Source organism: Panthera leo, chromosome E3, assembly GCF_018350215.1.
Source record: "Panthera leo isolate Ple1 chromosome E3, P.leo_Ple1_pat1.1, whole genome shotgun sequence".
In the NCBI taxonomy this organism is placed as follows: Eukaryota; Metazoa; Chordata; class Mammalia; order Carnivora; family Felidae; genus Panthera; species Panthera leo.
The window spans coordinates 39,526,236-39,545,139 of record NC_056694.1 but is presented as its reverse complement, the minus strand read 5'-3'; the positions used below and the strand labels follow the sequence as shown (position 1 = coordinate 39,545,139).

General features: G+C 63.3%; 2 protein-coding genes across 4 annotated transcripts; one reads left to right on the top strand and one right to left on the bottom strand.

Moving 5' to 3' along the window:
• Positions 1-1,402: 1,402 nt before the first annotated feature.
• On the top strand, positions 1,403-5,806 carry SYNGR3 (synaptogyrin 3). 3 transcript variants are annotated; one of them, XM_042921725.1, is made up of 5 exons: positions 1,523-1,574; positions 2,308-2,496; positions 3,784-4,021; positions 4,126-4,268; positions 4,348-5,806. In XM_042921725.1, the coding sequence occupies exons 2-5, from the start codon at positions 2,479-2,481 to the stop codon at positions 4,555-4,557; spliced, it is 609 nt and encodes a 202-aa protein (XP_042777659.1). In that variant the 5' UTR covers positions 1,523-1,574; positions 2,308-2,478; the 3' UTR covers positions 4,558-5,806. The 3 variants fall into 3 exon arrangements, with proteins under 3 accessions (XP_042777657.1, XP_042777659.1, XP_042777658.1); XM_042921724.1 differs by lacking the exon at positions 1,523-1,574 and adding an exon at positions 1,821-2,051; XM_042921723.1 differs by lacking the exon at positions 2,308-2,496 and having other exon boundaries at positions 1,403-1,574.
• Positions 5,807-7,738: 1,932 nt separating this feature from the next.
• On the bottom strand, positions 7,739-18,585 carry ZNF598 (zinc finger protein 598, E3 ubiquitin ligase). Its single transcript, XM_042922328.1, has 12 exons — positions 18,361-18,585; positions 13,374-13,486; positions 12,773-12,902; positions 12,346-12,557; positions 12,030-12,247; positions 11,525-11,642; positions 10,736-10,959; positions 10,482-10,566; positions 9,585-10,372; positions 9,044-9,194; positions 8,780-8,930; positions 7,739-8,688 (listed from the first exon to the last, which is right to left on the bottom strand). The coding sequence occupies exons 1-12, from the start codon at positions 18,583-18,585 to the stop codon at positions 8,338-8,340; spliced, it is 2,766 nt and encodes a 921-aa protein (XP_042778262.1). The 3' UTR covers positions 7,739-8,337.
• Between the last annotated feature and the right edge of the window lie 319 nt (positions 18,586-18,904).

Below are 18,904 nucleotides of genomic sequence, written 5' to 3'. Positions count from 1 at the left end.
CCTGGGACTAAAGGGAGCAATACCAGGGGGCATCCGGACAGGAAGGGGGTCAGGAGTAGAGGTTTGCTTTTCAGGCCCAAGAAAGCAGCCTGTTGGGATGCTGACGCAAATGGTCACACAAAAGGGGCAAACAGATGGTGCTCAGGACAGACCAGGAGCTGTTGCTGACAGATGAGGGTGACCGACCAGATGCACAGTGGAATGGACCACGAGTCTCACCGGCGACACTTCTGGCCATGCCTGCCTTGGGATGGCTTCCACACTGGGATGGGACTAGGCATCACTGTGCACACGGACAGCACAGCAAGGACCCTCTGAGCACCAGTCACTTTCTGATGTGATGAGGGAACTCAACCAGCTGCCTGTGTGTGATCTGAAAAATGGGGGTGGGGGGGGCTCTGATAGTCCCTGCCTCCCACCATTGTGGTGCCACACCTGGCACTGTAAATGATGCAGAAATGCCAACGTTTCCTATCGATGCCCAAGCCACAAACACAGCAGTTGTCCTGGACCCTGCCAGGCTGGCCAAGAAAAACGGGAGGAGGGGACCCTGTCTAACTTGGGCTCGGGGATCTGCACAAGGGACCCGGTGGGGACCCCAGCCTGTCCAAACTCCCCATCTCATGTTTCTTCCCACCCTGTGGCCCCAAACTAAACATGTCAGCCTCAAGTGGTTGGGGGGACCCAGGAGTGTGATGGGCTCACTGGGGACCCTTGGAATGACAGCCTCCAGCCACCGAAAAGGAGCAGAAATGTCCCCCAAGCCCCACCCATGCTGGCCTGTGGGCTCTGTCCTCCTTGATAAGTGCCTCTTATTAAGAGCGGCAGAGGCCGTTCTCTCTCCCTGTCAGGGAGGTTAGGACCTTCCGAAGGAGAAGCTAGGATGCAACTGTGTGGGTTCATAGGAAGGGCCCAGTAATTTCTCTCTGGTCTGCGGGGAACCAGGGACGGGGAGTCGGGTTCCCCTTCCCTGAGGGCTGGCTGGGGAAGACGCTGGAGCCCTAGCGGGTTACCCTTCACTCGCCAAAGAGCTCAGCTCAGAGGGGCGGGGTCAGGTTCGTCTGTCCCTTCGCCTGGCTGCGAGAAAGGCTGAGCCCAGCGTCTCCCTCCCCTGCTGACTCCCGACTTCACCCGTGAGGGGCGGCTCGGACCCCTAGCCCCTGCTCCAGACGCGGGCTCGGCGGGTGGTCTGCATCTCAGAGCGGGGTCTAGCAGGTGACTGTAGGGGGTGGGTCGGTGGGCGGGGCGGAGGCAGGGGCGGGCTCCAGCCCGGCGCGCGGACCAGTTGGCTGGGGGCACCGGCTCGGCCCCGCCCCGCGCGCCCCCGCCGCGGCCGGCGCGCGCTCCCGGGAGGCGGCGGCAGCAGCGGCAGCGCCAGCAGCATCGGCAGCACACCCGGGCGGCCTCGGGCGGGGCCGGCTGGACGGACAGACAGACAGAGGGCGCCGGGGGCGCACGTCCCTCCTGGGCCAGCCATGGAGGGAGCCTCGTTCGGCGCGGGCCGCGCGGGGGCCGCCCTGGACCCCGTGAGCTTCGCCCGGCGGCCCCAGACCCTACTGCGGGTCGCGTCCTGGGTGAGTGGCCCCCGCCCCGGTCCCCGATCCCGCCTCGCCTCGCCTCGCATCCCTCGTCCTTTCCCGCTGCCCCTAGCCCCTCGCCCCCATCCTTGTCCCCGCGGGCCCCTCCCCCGCCGGCCGCAGGTTGGGGTGACGTCACCGGGCTGGGCGCGCCCACCTGCGGGAGGGGGAGGGGCCGGCGGCAACCGCCGGGGACCTTGAGAGGTCACCGCCCGCCGCCCCATCCTCCAATTCCTCCTTAGGTCTAACTCTGTCCCCTACCTTAGCCCTCGCTCCGTTTTTCTTGTTCTCACGACCTGGAAGCGGGCACAGGGGCGGGGACGGGATTGGGCTCGAGCGCTCCATCTCAGCACGAGGAGGGGGCTGTGGGAGCCAAGTGTATCAGGCAGAGCTTCCGCCCGCTTCTCCCCCACACACATCCTCCAGCCTCCTTCGAAGGGAACTGGCCCTTTCACAGGCCCCCCAGTTGCAATTGTGAGTGTGGGGGTGCTCTGGGATCCCTCTGGGTGGGGCAGCAAGAAGGGGCTCTGCACTAGAAGGACTTCCTGGGGGTGGTGTGGGAGGGGCAGATTTGGGCACAGCCTCGCCCAGTGGGGCATCCCTAGAGGGGGCGTCCTGCTTCCCCCTCGAACGCCTCCAGGCAGGAAAGATGGAGAGGTGGGGTGACTATATGGGTTTTGTGTAGCCGCTGGCACTTGGTGCCAGCTGCACCTGCCCGCTTGTCTTCAAGGAGAGCGATGCCCAGGGTGGGCTGACTTGGGGCAGACCAGGATAGGACCCCTGTATCCTAGTGCCAGCTCTGGTGCGACTTGTGGACCACCCTGGGGGCACATATCCATACCCCACACCTCGGTTTCCCTCCGGACTTCATCTCAAGGAGCTGGCGAAGGAAAGGAGAGAAATGAAGTTGAAACTGAAGGTCTGTTTTTAGAAACACAGCGCTGCCCAGAGCTAAAACAGCAGCATCAGGTTTAAAATGACTGTGGTCCACGGGTGCCTGGCTGGCTCAGTCGGTAGAGCATGTGACTCAGGGTCGTGAGTTCAAGCCCCACATTGGCTGTGGAGCCTACCTTAAAAAAAAAAAAAATAAATAAATAAATAAAATAAAGTAAAATGACTATGGTCCGCTGCCACCTGCCTTCCAGCCTTTGTGGGCACGGGATGCTGTGGTTTGACTGAAACCCGAAGGTTAATAGTATCGCCTTTTGAGCCGGAACACTTATGGTGCCAATAATCAGTCACATGGGGCTGTCATCCCTTGGGTGCCCACCAAATGCAGCACGGCAGGTGGGCATTATTTCTCTGGCCCCAATACTCCATGAGCTGCACCTGTTACTGTATTTGGCATGTTAAGAAGCAGGGCCACACAGCTCCCGGATGCTGAGGGTGGGTTCTAGGCAGGGCCGGGATGTCAGCTGTGCAACTGTCCCTCCGAGGCTTCCCTGTGTGGTCTGGCCCCTCTCTTCACACCTGCTTCCCACAGCGCCACCCGCTGGAGCCTGGGAATCACTGATCCAGGTGAAGGCTCCTGTTCCTACAGTCTGGAGTGTAGGGGCCCTGCGGTGCTGATGACCCAGTTTGAATGTCAGCCCCATCTTTTATCAGCCAAGTGACTTCACTAATTGGAGCCCCAATTTTCCCATCTATAAAGGGGATAAGAACAATGGCCCCCTTGTGGTTTGCAGGGAGGATTCTATGAGGAATCCATGTAAAGTCACGGTTTTAAGCATAGTGCCTGAGCATAGTAGATGCTCACTAAATGGTACATGTCCATAATTTCTAAAAATGTTTTTATTTATTTTGAGAGAGAGAGAGAGAGACAGAGTGCGAGTGGGGAGGGGAAAAGAGAGAGGGAGACACAGAATCTGAAGCAGGCTCCAGGCGCTTAGCTGTCAGCACACAGCCCGAGGCGGGGCTTGAACCCATGAACTGTGGGATCGTGACCTGAGCTGAAGTCGGAGGTTTAACCGACTGAGCCACCCAGGCGCTCCAATGTCCAAAATTTTTAAATACGTGAGGGAGGTATTAAGGGAAGGGTGCCCGAAGATCCCATCCACAGATGGGCCCTGTGCTGCAGGGAGAGGTAGGGACAGGCCCGAGGGCGTGAGCAGTCGCGGTGGGTGACGGGGACATCCGCCTCGGCTGGGAAGGGGGCGCCACCGCAGGGCCCTGAGTGCCCCTGCCCCCTCCCTCCCGCCGCCCGCAGGTGTTCTCCATCGCCGTCTTCGGGCCCATAGTCAACGAGGGCTACGTGAACACCGACAGCGGCCCCGAGCTGCGCTGCGTCTTCAACGGGAACGCGGGCGCCTGCCGCTTCGGCGTCGCTCTCGGCCTGGGGGCCTTCCTTGCCTGCGCCGCCTTCCTGCTGCTCGACGTGCGCTTCCAGCAGATCAGCAGCGTCCGCGACCGCCGCCGCGCGGTGCTGCTGGATCTGGGCTTCTCAGGTGGGCGGGGCCGGGCCGCGGGGCGGGGCCTCGTCCGGGGCGGGGCTTGCCGGCGGTGGGCGGGGCCTCCCGCGCCTACCCCTGACTCGCGCGCCTGCCCGCAGGGCTCTGGTCCTTCCTGTGGTTCGTGGGCTTCTGCTTCCTCACCAACCAGTGGCAGCGCACGGCGCCCGGGCCCGGCACGCTGCAGGCGGGAGACGCGGCGCGGGCCGCCATCGCCTTCAGCTTCTTCTCCATCCTCAGCTGGGTGAGTGCGGCCGGCGGGGGCCGGGCCGGGGCCGGGGCGGGGCGGGGTCGGTGCTGGCTGACCCCGGGCTCCCCCTCAGGTGGCGCTCACTGTGAAGGCCCTGCAGCGGTTCCGCCTGGGCACGGACATGTCGCTCTTTGCCACCGAACAGCTGGGCGCCGGGGCGGGTCAGGCCTATCCTGGCTACCCGGTGGGCAGCGGCGTGGAGGGCACCGAGACCTACCAGAGCCCTCCCTTCACCGAGACCCTGGACACCAGCCCCAAAGGGTACCAGGTGCCTGCCTACTAGTGGCCGGCAGGCCCCCCCCACCAGGGCTCGGAGGCTGCCACCAAAGCAGGCAGGGTCCAGGGCATCCTGGGACCTCCCTCAGGTCCTCCTGGCCCAGCGCCAGGGACAGAGGGGGTGGCCACTGTGGGCCATCTGGGGCCAAGAGAGGGTAGCCCCCAGGGTGCCTAGGCTGCCCCTCCCCAGGTTCCCCCTGTCCCCTTAGGCGCTGGCCCCAGGCCCAAGGTCCTGAGGAGGGGACAGTGCGGTCTTGGACGTGTGTCCTCCAACCTCTGGTGAATCAGCCTGGGAGGGGGCCATTCCTCTCCTGAGTCAGCTAGCCCCCGGCTCACCTGTCCACTCTGGGGTCAGGGGTCTAGCTGTCCACAGCTAGGTGCAGGGGCTGCCCCCCAGACATGGGCGCTGTTCCCATCCCATGTCCCTGAGGGTAGTGACGGTCCCTGCTCCTGTTGTGGTGGCTCGCCCCATGGGGCTGTGCGTGCGCTCTGTCTGGAGCCTCCTCCCACTTGCCCTCACAGGCTCGCTAGAGTAGCCTGGTCCTGTTGATGTTGTGATTGTGGTCAAGACCTCGGGCTTCACCTCCTAGTTCCCCGCAAGCAGCCTCACTGTCTGTGGCCCCTGCTCCCATCCCCACCTGCCTTGGCCCGGGAGCCTGCCCACATGTGGGCATTCTGGGCTAGGAAGGCACAACACGGCCCTAGGCCTGGCCACCTGCCCTCTCCCACCCCCTTCAGTAAGACCTTGCCTAAGGGAGGCTTGGGACGCCTGGGTGCCTGGAGACACAAGCCCCTCACGAGGAGGGAGGCCCAGAGGCTCCCCATGCCCACAGTGCCCCGGACACGGCCGATCTGTGCAAACCCCTTTACCTTGGCTTCCCGGACCATCCCCTCAGCAAACTGCCCTGCACCCCCGTGGTAAGGCACAGCCCAAGGTCGGGGGCCCTCTGCGTAGCTGACGACTCATGCATTGCTCAAAGCCGGCTTTTTACATGATGTCAATACCAAATGCGGCTGCCACATTTCATTCTTACAGACAGACGCCTCCCTCTGGAGTTGCAGTTGAGTGACAGCCCTGTACGTTGTAGCATAGACCAATTATGTGTGGGTATTTAAGTGAACATGTTTACAATTTTTGTATCTATGGATCTTTCTCTCCCTCTTCCCAAAGAACAATCCCTGATGGTGTATCTTCAGTGTCCCCATGTTTCAACTGCAACTTCTTTACAATAAAGACTGTAAGTGAGTTTCCTCGGCACAGTCTCCGAGTCATTTCTACCCCTGCCCCTGCGGGTGCCAGAGGTTGGGATCTGCCCCATCAGCGCCCAGAATCCAGGAAGGGGCAGCAAGGGGAGGTCAGGCTGATGCCCACATTCTGGGGGTCCCTGAGGCCCCCACCACACATCCCTCTGGGTGGCTCAAAGCAGGAGACCCCTCTCTCTCTCTTTTTAATCTAAACTGGTTGTTTGTTTGTTTGTTTAACGTTTATATCTGAGAGAGACAGACAAGGATGGTTATCCTTTGTGGGTTATCTGTGTTTCCTTTTTGGTAAAAGGTATTATAAGTTGTATTATGTTGAGATGTGGCTTTTTAAAGATTTATCCTGTTTAGTACTTGTGTTATGTGTGTGTGTGTTTTTAAACAACCATTTATTAATCTCCACACAACTCCAATGTGGGGTTGGAACTCACGACCTGAGATGGAGTCACGTGATCTACCAACAGAGCCATTCAGGCGCACCCCAGTGCTTATTAAGCTTTCTATCTTTCTTCAATGCTAAGAAAAGCAGTCATTATTTCTCTGCCTGTGCCCTTCTTTACATGTCTGCCTTCCGTTCCTGGGACCCCACCAGGTGCTCCGTGCAGCTTCCAGAGCCACATTCCATGGCCAGCCAACTCCATCTCTGGAGATTTTCCCAGCTTGGTCTTGTTTGCTTTTTTTTTTTTTTTTAATTGTTTTTTAATGTTTATTTTTGACAGAGAGAGAGAGACAGAGCATGAGGGGGGAGGGGCAGAGAGAGGGAGGCACAGAATCCGAAGCAGGCTCCAGGCTCCGAGCTGTCAGCACAGAGCCCCACGCAGAGCTCGAACCCATGAACCGTGAGATCATGACCTGAGCCGAAAGTCTGACGCTTCACCGACTCAGCCACCCAGGTGCCCCTCATTTCTTAGATTTCTAATTGTTTGATAACCTTCTGGTTGAGAGAAATGGCCTTGAGAACTGTCTCTGGGGCTGGAATGCCAGCTTGGCCACATCCGAGCAGGGCTGTCTCAGGTAAGTCTCTCAGCTCGTCTGTGCCTCAGCCTCCCCTTCTGTAAGAGGGGAGAATAATTCTGGTCCCAGGAGCGGGCTGGGGGTCACGCTAAGGCATACGCAGAGCCCAGAGCAGGGCTTGTCACACGGCAGGCATCACTTAAGCGTTGCCTAGTAAAGACATCTCTGGGGGCACTTGGGTGGCTCATTTGGTTAAGCGTCCAACTTCAGCTCAGGTCGTGATCTCCAAGTTCGTGGGTTTGAGCCCCGCGTTGGGGTCTGTGCTGACAGCTCGGAGCCTGGAGCCGGCTTTGGATTCTGTGTCTCCCTCTCTCTCTGCCCCTCCCCTCCTCACACTCTGTCTCTCAAAAATGAATAAATGTTAAAAAAAAAAAAAGAGAGAGCTCAGTTCTCACGTAAGGACACTTCCTTTTCTTTATTTGGACGTGCTTGTGTTTAGAACTACTGTTTACGTGGTTTAGGGCAGAAAGGGGAGATTTCTCTGGTCCCCTCTGAGATACTAGATCTGAATAATTCACAAATTATTTTTTCGCAGAATTTCAGACACGCTCTCTTCTGATGTGCTTCTGCGGTTTCCCTCAGTAGCTCCTGACCAGGCTGCAGGTGCAAACCTTGGCTCTGTAGGACTCCTGTGTTCTGGAAGGATGGTTTTACTGGCTACTTGACTATAGGTCAGACACGTCCTGGTGTATTCCTGGGAGGCCTGGGCGGTGCCAGACGTCCAGGACAGGGCACTGGCTGGTTGCTGCTTCCTGGGAGCACAGCCCAGCCGCCCCAGCTCCGCGCACGGGTCGTCCCCACCCCCGCGCACGGGTCGTCCCCACCCCCACCCAGTTGCTCCCTGGCTGACAGCTCTGAGCCCCCCAGCTGCGGGGTGGTCTGGGAGGACAGAGAAGCTCAGAACACAGGCTATGTGCGTTATTGCAAAATAAATTTATTTGAAGATACACGGTCTTATAAAAGGTCAGAGGCAATTAGAGATCCCAGATTCAGCTTGTCTCATAAAAAGATACAACTTCAAGTAGCACAATTTTGCGTCTGCTTTTAATCCTGAACGTTCTTGAATCACGAAACAGCCAACTGTTTACACAACACGCTCAACATCTGACTCCAGCACGGGTGGACCCACAGCTTCTGGCTTGGGGGCCGCAGCGCCGCAGCCCTCTGGCTGGGGGGGCGCCTGGAGAGGGCCACTGTTGCCACCAGCTCGGACAGCACGGACAGGCTACGGCCTCCCAGCCCTTCCCTCCCCTCACAACCTCCAAAAGCATGAAAACAAACCAAAAGCAGCCCGCCACCAAGGCCTTCGCCCGGCTCCCAGGAGGAAACGGGATGGACTCCTCTGTGACGGTGTGCTGACGGGGCAGGGTGGGCCTTCCTGGTGACCCCTGGCGGGCTGGCCAGCTGAGGGGCCGAGCAGGCGGCCTCACCAGGGCCTCACCCGGCTGCACGGCAGCCAGGAAGGAGGAAGGAGGCTCACGGGTGTGGCGGCTCCTGCCCATGCTGGCGGGAGCTACGTGAGGATCCTGGCGATGGCTTGCAGGGAGGGAAAGTCGTTGTCCTGGGCGGCGTGCAGTGCCTGGTGGCTGCTGACGTCCCCATGCGCGAGCACCTGCTGGCAGGTGGGGCACACGCAGCAGTCCAGGCCCGCCGGCCGGGCGCTGGCCTGCCACGCGCTCTTCTTCTTCTTGGCCTTGGTGCCCGGAGGCCTCTCTCGGCCTCGGAAGTGCGTGTGCGCAGACAGCAGCTCCTGCTGTTTGGCCGTGTCGGGCAGGAGCACCAGCAGCTCGTTGAAGATCTTCTGGAAGTTCTCCCCGAGCAGGTCACGGCAGCTCTTGTAATACTGGGCCGCGGAGATCACGCCCTGCCATCCAGAGCCAGACCCAGTCATATCCCGTGCGGGCCTGAGCCCCAGCAGTGGCTGCACCGGCCCCCCACACCCCTGCCTGACTCACCTGTCTGAACTCCCCCGATTGGCTCTTGAACTTGCTGAAGCGGGCCTCGTCACTCTGCAGGAAGTCCCTGATGGACTGGATGAGCTGCAGGTTCCTCTCCCGGAAGTTCTCGGGCACCAGGTAGGCCTGTGGTGCAGGTGTCAGCCTCGGTCTGGGGGCCGAGAGATGGGGAGGAGGTGGAGGCTTCAGCCTCTGGGGTGGCCCAAGGTGAGGGCCCTCCCCGGCTCCCGGGGGCACAAGGCTGCATGGCCCACCAACACTTACGCTTTTGTGGTGGTGGCAGTGCTGGGGACGCAGGCCGGGTGTGGGCTGGGCAGGAGGCCGGAGAAGCCAGGCGGCGGCTTGCTGACAGGGGGCACCAGGCCGGGTGGGGGTGGGGGTGGAGCGCCCTTCAGGAGCACCACGGCGTTGAAGCCTGCAGGGGTGGCCCCGCCAGACCCAGAACATGACCCTGGCTGGCTGGGCTCCAGGGGCCGCTGTGGCACCCCCCGCCGGCCAGCCCACCAGCTGCGCTCCCTCGGGCAACACTGGCCTCTTGCCCGAAGGTGACTTACTCCCTCCTCTGGAAAGGCCAAGGCCACTAGGCCTGCCCCAGTTTACAGGGAGGGTAAGCAGACTCCTCAGGGGGGTGCCGCCAAGCTTCTGGGGCGGCTGGCCCCTACCTCGCAGGCTTCCCGTCCCTGCTGGCTGGCCGGTGGCTGCTCCCCAACACAGCCCCTCAGGGTGTGCTCCCCCCTCCCCCCGGGCCCAGGGGCTCCAATCTGACCCAGATGCCCAGTGGCGGGCCTGAGCCAGGCGCACGTACCTGGGGGAGGGGGCATCCTGGGTGGGCAGGGGACTCCCAGTGCTGGGAAGTCTTCTTGGGCTGTGGGGCAGGGAAGGGGCCCCAGGGGCCGTGGGAGCCCAGGGGGCTCCTTGGGCGTGCTCCGAGCCGGGGCCGGCCCCTCCGTGTGTCCGTTGACAATGACGGCAACTGGCCCCTCGGCTCTGCCAGTGGGTGCGCCGGGGGTCCGCTCGGCCCCAGGGGGTCCATCTCTGTCAGGGGGCGGTGGGGGCGGCGAGGCGGCACCCGGCTTCTCTGAGCCCACCTTCTTTTTCTTGCCAACCTTGGTGAGGGTCTGGGTGGAGGCCAGTGCCAGCAGGGAGGAGACGGCCACCGTGGTGGGCACGCTCCGGAGCTCCTGGGCGGTGAGGCCGGCGCGGCCATCCTCCTCCTCCTCCTCTGAGGGGGGTGGCCCGCCCTTCTTGCTGCCCTTGCCCCCCTTCCCAGCCTTCCTGGGGGGCTGGCTGCTGCCGCCAGCAGCCTGGGCCCCTGTGGTGGGATGCGCGACTTTCTTGCCGCCACTGCTGTTCCAGGCAGAAATGAGGCTGGTGGGGGCGGAGCTGGGCTTCGAGGCGGAGGACACCAGGGCGGGGAAGTCGTCCTCCTGGAAGGTGCTCCTGCCTCTGGCAGGGACATGGTAGGCCAGAGCCAGCCCCGCGGGGCCCAGAGCAGCCGCGGCGGTGGACGAGGAGGAGGCGGAGGAGGAGGTGGAGGCGCAGAGGCTGGGGAAGTCTTCGTCCTTGAGCTTCGAGGTGGGGGGCGGGAGGGTGCTGAGCCCAGGAAGGGGAGTGGCGTCAGCGGCCTGCGGGGCCTCCCCTGCCCCGCACCCACCTTCCGCAGGAGCCCCCCCTCTCTTACCCCGGTTCTGCGCAAGCGTACCTTGGAAGCATGGCCCCTGTGGCCGGGCCGGCTGCCGGGAGGGACTCCTGGCTTATAGGACCATTGGCTGAGGCTTCCTTGGGGCCTGTGAGACATAAAAGGACTCGAGGTCAGCGCTGAGCAACGTCCAGGGTGTGGGAACAGACCCCCTGGGTGAGCTCCCGGGGGCCCCTACCAGTCCCAGGCACTGTGCGGGCCTGGAGCCTGCCTCTCACCTCCCAGGTGGCTCCCATGCCAGGGCAGAGTCAACTCACCTGGACCTTCACCCTGAGTCCGGGGCGGGCGCCGGGCACCTCGGAGCTCCTCGAGACCCCGCACCCCTGCCTCCTCCTTCTTGGGCCTGCCACCCTCCTCCCGGTCCTCACTCCTGCGTGTCTCCTGCTGCTGCTGCTGCTGCTGCTGCTGTTGCTGCTGCTGCTGCTGCTGTGCGGCCACTGAGGCCCGGATGGCAGCTGCCACTTCCCGGTCTTCTTCTTCCCTGGGAGGGGGAGGCCTTCAGGCTGGGCAAGGCCCAGGACTACAGCGGTGCGCAGAGCGAGGTGCTGGGGAGGGGCCCCCCACCCCCGATGCATCCGGCCAGCGGGCACAGGCCCACCCTCACTGGCCAGGAGAGGGCGCTGCGGATACGGCACGACTCAGGTGCCACCCTCAGGCTGGGGCTCCCCGGGCAGCCAGGGAGCCCAGTGCTCCGGGCTCCACAGATGCCTCCGTCCTGCCCGACACTGGGGGTGGCACCCGGCCTGAGCGTGTGTTTCCATCAACAGCGTTTCACAGCTCAACTGCACGGAGCCCCCAAGTGACACAGGCCCCCGTCACTCACCCCGACCTGTGTTACTGGGGTCTCTGGCTACAGCTAGAGAAAAGAGCAGGGCACGTCTGCTTGCTCAGGACACTAAGCAGGCCCACTGCCAGGTACAGGACGCCAGACACCGGAAGGCCAAAGTCCCCCAACCCCTCTGCCTGGTCCCAGCCCAGTTGTCGGCCGCTGCCACCGCCGCGGGGCCGGCGCCAGGAGAACGTCAGCGGCACGCAAATCCTCCCACCTCTTGTACCTCCAGCTTCCTCGGCGGCTCTGCTGGGCTCCACGACCACTGGCCCGGCCCGCACGGCCTTGGCGGTTGTACCTGTCCACCTCCTCGTAGTCCTCGCCCCCGACGACCCCTGCGGCCGGCACACAAGCCTGTCAGGGGCCCGGGCCGGACCGAGGCAGGTGCTCCAGGAGCCCCGAGGATGGGCTCAGACACCTCCAGGGTCGATGTCAGCCCCAGGCGCTCCTCACTCCACCCCACTGCCCCACCCCCGCCCCCGGGGGGCAGGGGGCAGGGGGCAGATAGCAGACACCAGGAGCCGACTGCTGCAAAGCGCTCCCTGTGGTCACAATGTGCTCAGACGCTCAGGGCTCGTTGAGAGGCGAGGAGGTGCGTGTCTCCCGTCCACTGGCACACGAGGGGTCAGGTCGGCACCTGGGTCTGAGGCCTGCAGGCCCCCGGGGAGCGCCCGGCGGGAGCCGGAGGGAGCCCCGCTCCTCAGAGGGAAGGCTGTGCTCACCCTCGTTCCGGCGAGAGTGCCGCGGCGTGTAGCTGAACTGCAGGTCGATCTGGCGATTCTGGCGGGCCTCGGCACGGCTGCGGCTGTGGCAGGCCGTCCTGTGGGCCTTGAGGTCAATCTCGGTGCGGAAGGCATGGGTGAACTGCTCGGTGCTGCAGCGACCCTCCTCACACAGGAAGTGCTTCTCCCGGAAGTGTTCGCGCAGGTAGGCGTAGTCGCTGGCGGGGGGCCGGGGTGTCAGCCGGAGCCCGTGGGCCCCGCCACCCCGGCCAGCGGCCCTGCCCAGCCTGCTCGGGTGCCCGGGGCCCGCGCCCACCTGTAGTAGTCCTGGGCCCCGTCCGAGTCACAGAAGTGGCAGAAGTAGTGGTCTCGCCGCAGGTGTTTCAGCAGCTCGTCGTTGTCCAGGTAGCGCTCGTCACAGAACTTGCAGAGCGGGTGCCCGCGGTGGGACGTGTCATCGGGGTCCCCCTGCATGCGGTGCCGCGCCAGGTCCTTGCGCGAGTACCATTTGCGCTCGTACGTGAAGATCTGCAGGGAAGAGGGTGCTGGGCGCCGGGGGGGGCCCTTCCCACAGCCCCGCAACACAGGGGACCCGGTGGCGCTGGTGCCGGCTCTGGGCCCCCAGACGCCAGCAGCCCCTCCCCGCCCGGGCTGCGCGAGGCAGGACAGCTGGGGGGACGCGCACGGCAGCGGGGGGGGGGGGGGCCGGGGCCCGCGAGCCAGGAGAGCGGGGCGGGGCGCACCTTGAGGTGCCTGAGGCACAGCTTGCAGCAGAAGAGCTCGTGCTGCCTCCGCATGTGCTGCTCCAGGTCTCCGAAGAGGCCGAACGGCGGCAGCTCGGGGCACTGTGGGCACTCGTGCTGAAGCAGCTGCCTAGAGACACATCGGGCCCCCCCGGGCCGTGCGGGCACTCAGTGGCACCGGCCGGAGGGAGCCCTGGCGCCTACTCACAGCCTCTGCGTGCGCTCTGGGAGGAGCCAGGACGACGGGCACCCGGCAGGCCCACCAGCGCAGGGGCCCCGGGGTTGAGCCCGGCGGCGGGATGGCCGACCTCTGCGTAGGGCGGGCACGGTGACTACCACACTGGGAGCCAGCCCCTCACCCGCCCCGCAACAGCCGCGCCCTTCATGGGGTTTCCTGCCACGGGCTAAGATCCCAATTCACGAGGGCTTGCGTGCGCCTCACACGCCCCAGAAAGCCGGCACCGCGCTACAACCCAGCGCTTTCCCTAGACTCACCCCGCCCATCCACCCCTGCTGGGCTGACGCCAGGAAAGCAGGGGGGCCCTGACACAAGCCCCTCCCCAGACCCAGGCTGGCTGCAGGCCCCTGGGACCCCGCTCACCTGTACAAGGCAAAAACTTTCCCGTCCGCGAAATAGATGTCATACTTCTTCTCGTGCTGCAACTGGTGGAGGGGGATTGTGGCAAAGGCGGGAAGCTTCTTCCCAAAGACCACCTGGAACCAAGAGTGAGGGGCCTGCTGAGAAGGGCTGTGGACACCCACTGGAGGGCACTGTCCGGCTAAGAAGAAAGGGAGGCACTCAGCCCCTCGTGGGAGGCCCACGTCAGGCCCTGCGGGCAGCAGTCTCTGCTATCCTGGGCCACCCAGGGCCCCCTCTCCACACCTGCGGCGTGCCCACCTGGGGTTGCCCGGATGGAGACGCAATACCCGGCCTGGCCACCAGGGGGCGGCAGGCTCTCCCTCATCCACAGCCAAACCAGCTATGCAACAGACCGAGGTCATCCCAGGGGCGGTGACCCCAGGGGGCAGTGACAGGGACGAAGCAAGCCAGGGCTTAATCACATGGGTGTTGAGCACAGGCCAGATGCAGTCTAAGAAGCAGCTATGGAAATAATGTCACCAGGACGAGACAGGCAACCACGAGTCAAGGCCTAGTCATGCTCTGTCCACCCATGATGCCACAGAGGAGTCGGTCATGGCCCCTGACTGCTTCTTGGCCAGGTTCCTGCCTGCCATCCGGTTGTCAGGGGGGTCAGTGCCGAGCTGCGGGCACTCAGCAGGGGCAGGGTGCAGACACTCCTGCAGCCTCTTTCCCAGGGGTCTCGGGTACTCTGAGTACAGCGTGCTCAGCCCTTCCACAGAGCCCAGCCCCAGGACCCTCCCGCAGGCCCAGGCCTCCCCTCCTAGACAACAAAGGCACTGTTCCCTCCAGGCTCCCTCCTCGCTGGCCCCCACTCCCCTCCCTTGGATCCAGACACACTGCTGGTCTCTCCATGCCCCTTTCCACTCCACCACTGTCCCCCCTCGCCTGGAGCTGGTCATTCGCCTCAGCTCAGAGTCCTCACCTTGGGCCATGTCAAGGTCATCCCTGTCATGTTTAGACTCAGCTAAGCTCAGCCAGGGAGGATACCTGGGATCAGAATGGCCATGAACTTGGAAAAGCGCAGTACTGGGTGGGGAGAATGGGTGGTCACAATGTCCCCCAGCAGCAGGACGGTTAAAACTGGTTCCCTGGGGGTCCTGGGGCAGAAGCTGGGGACCTCAGTCCACACTTCTGGTGATACACTGTGGGTAGAAGAAGCCGACCCCCACACCCCCATAGGAGCCCAAGGGAAGCATCAGGGTCCAGCCACACCCATTGTGGGGGGTGGAGGAGGACGAGCTTGCCCCAACAGGCTTTTCTTCCCCTTGATGTCACGTCTGGCAAGGCTGGGCAGGGTGAACGTGACCACCCACCACTGCCCCTGCCACGCAATGAGTGGGTGCTCATTACAGCTGTGCTCCTGAAGCTCGCTCTCCCCCTGGTTTTCTCCCCAGGACCCCGGGTCTCACACTGGCCTCTTCTCAGGAGACCTGCCCCTCTGGGGCAAGCCCCCACCCAGCCCTGCTTTCCGAGCCCAGACCCTAGTCCCTACTGCCTCTTGCCAGGGGACCAGCGCCTGCACACGCAGGACCCTGAGCTGGTCAGGGTGCTGCAGTCCGGCCACAGATCACAAGGCCTGTCGTGCAACTCAGGGTCCTAGCTCTGCTGAGGCAACACGGGCAGCAGACTTAGGAGCCCGGCATCTGCCCACAAGGCGGCTCAGCAGCAGCCCGTGAGGGAACCCCCAGCCAAAAGGCATCCAAGTCCAGCAGACTAAACAGAGGAACAACTTCCTTCCGCAGAGGACACCAGAGCCGGGTCGCACCGTCACCACTGCCTCCCCCAGCTCCAGCGCCTTCCTCTCAGAGGTCTGCCCTGATCCACCTTGGGAGTGTCTTGCTGCGGGCACCCTCGCTGTGGACAGAGGTAGGGTACAGTCCTCAAGATGGACTGCCAGGCTGTGCTGAGCACACGTGAGCCACGCCAGGAGAAGGGGACACTGGGCTGCCTCGGGAAGGGGTGGCAACCCCAGGAAGAGGTTGGGGAAAGGAAAGTGGCTGCGGCACACAGGCTCAAGGCTGGGTCTGTCTGAGAATGAGGGGGAGCAGGTTTGGAGCCAGGGGGTGCGAGTGGGGAAATGCTGGTGGCCCCTCCTAGACAGGCTGTGAGACGGGGCCCCCGGAGGCCTGCACCAGATGTCAGGAGAGTGAGGGGCAGGCAGGAAGATGGCAGTGCGGCTTGGCGTGGCCAGTGTCCCTGCCCACAGCACAGGGTGAGCGAGTGGCAGGACCGAGTCGCCAAACAAGATCAGGGCACGGCGGCCCAACCCGGGACACGGAGGAACCGCCAGGCATCCCACCAGCATGGCCCGAGACCCACCTACCCTAGTGATCACCCTGATGGGAGAGGGTCATGGGTCTGAGGACAGACGCACAGCCCCAGCCTGGACACGTGAGGATGGACCATCCCGGGAAGCCCTTGGGTAGGCCAGGCAGCAGGTGTTAGAGGGGGAAAGGGCACCCCTGGGTGGGCCCCAGGATACCAGGCCAATCCCTGAAGAGAGGGAGCAGGAGATGGGAGGAGAGCCCTGCTTGGACCCCCACGAGGTGGGTATGTGATCCTGCCTGGGGCTTTGCTGCTCCCCACTCCCAGTATGCAGTGGGCGCTCCTTGAGCATGAGTGGAAGAAGGGATGGGTGGCGCTAGCATCGACCACTGGCGAGAGTGAGCCTGATGCTGAAGGTGGGCCCCATCTAGAAGCACAGGCCCCTGAGGAGCCCAGGTGGACCAGGCCAGTGGGGATGGGCCCCGACAACAGAAAAACAAGACCGGTCAGCAGGTCTGGCCTCCTGACCTGTCATCAGCAGGTCCCCTCCCACCTCCTGCCTGTGAAATGGAAGGGAGACTAGCTCAGACACATCCCACTTTGTACAGCAGCCCCATCAAACCTCTTGGACGTGCGAGGGGCATCAGGGCCAGGTGGAGCCCAAGACCTGAATCATCTCTCAGAAGAAAACGGCCTGTAGGAGAGATGTGACTGGGGAAGAAGGGTGGATGGGAAGCCTGACATTGGCCTTGCCGGTGCACCCTGGAAACCATCTGGGGTGGACAGAGACAGACCTGAGAGAGAACCTGGGAGCCTGGCCTCGCCTCTACCCTGAGCACCCGCTGGGCAATCTAGATCAGTCTGGCTCCTCGCCTGACCAGCAGCTGCAGGGCTGCTCTGCGTCTGCTCTTTGCAACGCCTGCCCCAGGGGCAGACACAGGGAAGTGCCCGGTCCAGGGGTAGGCCTGTTCTACACAGTCCCTTGGCTCACTTTCCTCCCAAGTTTTTACAAAGACTTAGTCCTGTAAGGAAGGACAGAGCAGAGGCAGGGTTCAGGGGCTGGGGGTTGCTGTGGGATTCCCTGGTGGGCATGGCACATTCAGAGGACAGTGCAGGACTCAGCAAGGGAACACAAAGGACCAGGGTGGGGCTGCAAGTTCAAGAGTGGGAGGGAAGCAAGATGAACAGAGAGGATCGTCATCTCACACACTTCCCGGGACACTCTCCTGCTGCCCAGTAATTCAGGGCAGGCCCGAGAGGAAGGCCAGAATCAGCCAAAGGCACCCAGTGCCAAAGCACGCCCCAGCAGGAGCCTGCTGACAGCTGATGTCAACACCCCCTTGCCACAGAGCACTGGAAGGGTGTGGGACCCACAAGGAGTGAGAGAGGCCAGATGCCGGCTAGAGTAGCCACACATAGGTGCCTGCTCGCTTCCTGAGCGAGACCTGCACCCCCGTCCTTCCTGGAAGGAAACTACAGGTGCACTGGGAAACCTGGCCATCCAAGAGTTACGTCATGCCATGCAAGCATTCAAGAGTGGCAATGCTGGGAGGCGCTCACTAAGCCACAGGCCCAAGGCTTTCCTGACCACCCCTCCACCCCAGATCTCTCCCAGGGCTATCTCTGTTCACCCCATGATAGACTGGCAGCATCTCCAAGCGTCTCCTAATGGAGCACAGAGTAAGTGCCCATGGAGAGCTCGGGAATTATAGCATCAGACATAATTTCTACTTAAACAAAACAACCAAAGGAACTACTCCTCAACAATGCCACTTCTGCGTCACTTCTAGGAAGAAGAAAGTCAGATTCCCTGGCAGATGTCACCAGCCCAAGCTTTCCATGAACAAACCACGGAATTTCACAATGCTGGAAGCAAACAGATCTCAAAGCAAATCCAGGGAGCTCCAGCTAGGTGCTCCCAGCCAGCATCTGGCATTATTGGGAGGGTGAGGGGAATCTCCATGGTGTCCTCTGACACCCTCCATGGCTTCCAAGTCTGGAAAGAGTCATAAACATCCCCACCTCCACTGTGGAGCTGAGCCCCTCCCCCCACCCTGAATTGGCAAGGAGGAGAAAAACTTCAGAACACTTTTATCCCGATCCACCAAGAGTCCTAAGGAAACCTCGATGGTCCTGCCTTCCCCTGCGGTGGGCAGACCAAGGGCCACCGCCCCTCCATACATGAAGGCGCCGGTCTATGGAGGGAGGACTTTGCTGGGGTTAACCTGAGGGACCCAAACACACGTCTGGGCTGGAAATACCCACTTTGACCCTCTGCTTCCAGGACAGACTGCCTCTGGAGGTGCTCCCTTGCCCAGTCCCCTCCACCCCATGTCCTCCGCCTCCAGTGGAGACCCCTGAGGAATAAACTCTCCAGAGCAAGCAGGTTAGGTAGTTCTTGCTCTGATCATGCCTCTTCCTGTGGCCCGGCAGGAATCCCTGGGGCGCAGGACGAACCGTCCCCCCCAGGGACCGCTCCCTCTTCGACCCAGCTGAGGCCACCCCCTGCCTGCCGGCCCCACGGCCGGGAGCCAGCCCCGGGTGGCCCCGTCAGGCTTGTCTTTCGGAAGCCGGCGCCGCCAGGCCCGCGGCCGGACACCAGGAAGGCAAAGTCCCTTTCCGGCCGCGCCCCGCGCCCGCCCCGGCGCCCCGAACGCGCGGCCCGGCCGGCTCGGCGCACCTGGCGCAGCTCCTCGCGGCACACGGCGCAGTAGCGCTGCTCGCACAACACCCGCATCTTGGTGGAGCAGCGGTAGCACACCGGGTGGTCGCAGCGGCCCAGCGCCGTGGCCTCCAGGTCTCCGCAGCACAGCACGCAGCTCCCGCCGCCCCGCTCGGGCGTCACCGCCGCCGCCGCCTCCAGGGCCGCGCGCCGCCCCTCGGCGCCCGCCACCGCCGCCGCCATGGTCCGGGCTGCGGGCCCCTCCGGCCGGCGCGGCGCGGCGCGGCGCGGCCTGGCTCCCGGCGGGCCCGCCCCTTCCGGGACGACGTCAGCGCCCCGCCCAGCAACGGGCCCGCCCGGCGGAAGCGCGCGCCGCGACTTCCGCCCCAGCGAGGCGCGACGGCCAGAGCAGGGCTGCGCAAGGGCTCCGTGGCCAGAGCTCTTCGCGCGGGGACACGCAGCGCCGCCGGACGGGTGCGAGTGTCCGAGCGACCCCGGATGACGCTCAGTGTAAGTGTGCCCCTGCTGTGGATGGGCCGTACTCGCGTGCAAGCGCTCTCCC

What these genes read in the sequence shown, in the direction of transcription:
- SYNGR3 (XM_042921723.1), top strand. Translation starts at nt 1,476, where the DNA reads ATGGAGGGAGCCTCGTTCGGCGCGGGCCGCGCGGGGGCCGCCCTGGAC. An exon ending in TACTGCGGGTCGCGTCCTGG is followed by an intron (nt 1,575 to 3,783) that starts GTGAGTGGCCCC and finishes CGCCGCCCGCAG; the next exon opens with GTGTTCTCCATCGCCGTCTT. An exon ending in TCTTCTCCATCCTCAGCTGG is followed by an intron (nt 4,269 to 4,347) that starts GTGAGTGCGGCC and finishes GCTCCCCCTCAG; the next exon opens with GTGGCGCTCACTGTGAAGGC.
- ZNF598 (XM_042922328.1), bottom strand. Translation starts at nt 18,585, where the DNA reads ATGGCGGCGGCGGTGGCGGGCGCCGAGGGGCGGCGCGCGGCCCTGGAG. An exon ending in GCCGCGAGGAGCTGCGCCAG is followed by an intron (nt 13,487 to 18,360) that starts GTGCGCCGAGCC and finishes TCTTGGTTCCAG; the next exon opens with GTGGTCTTTGGGAAGAAGCT. An exon ending in GGGGCCCAGGACTACTACAG is followed by an intron (nt 12,248 to 12,345) that starts GTGGGCGCGGGC and finishes GCCCCCCGCCAG; the next exon opens with CGACTACGCCTACCTGCGCG.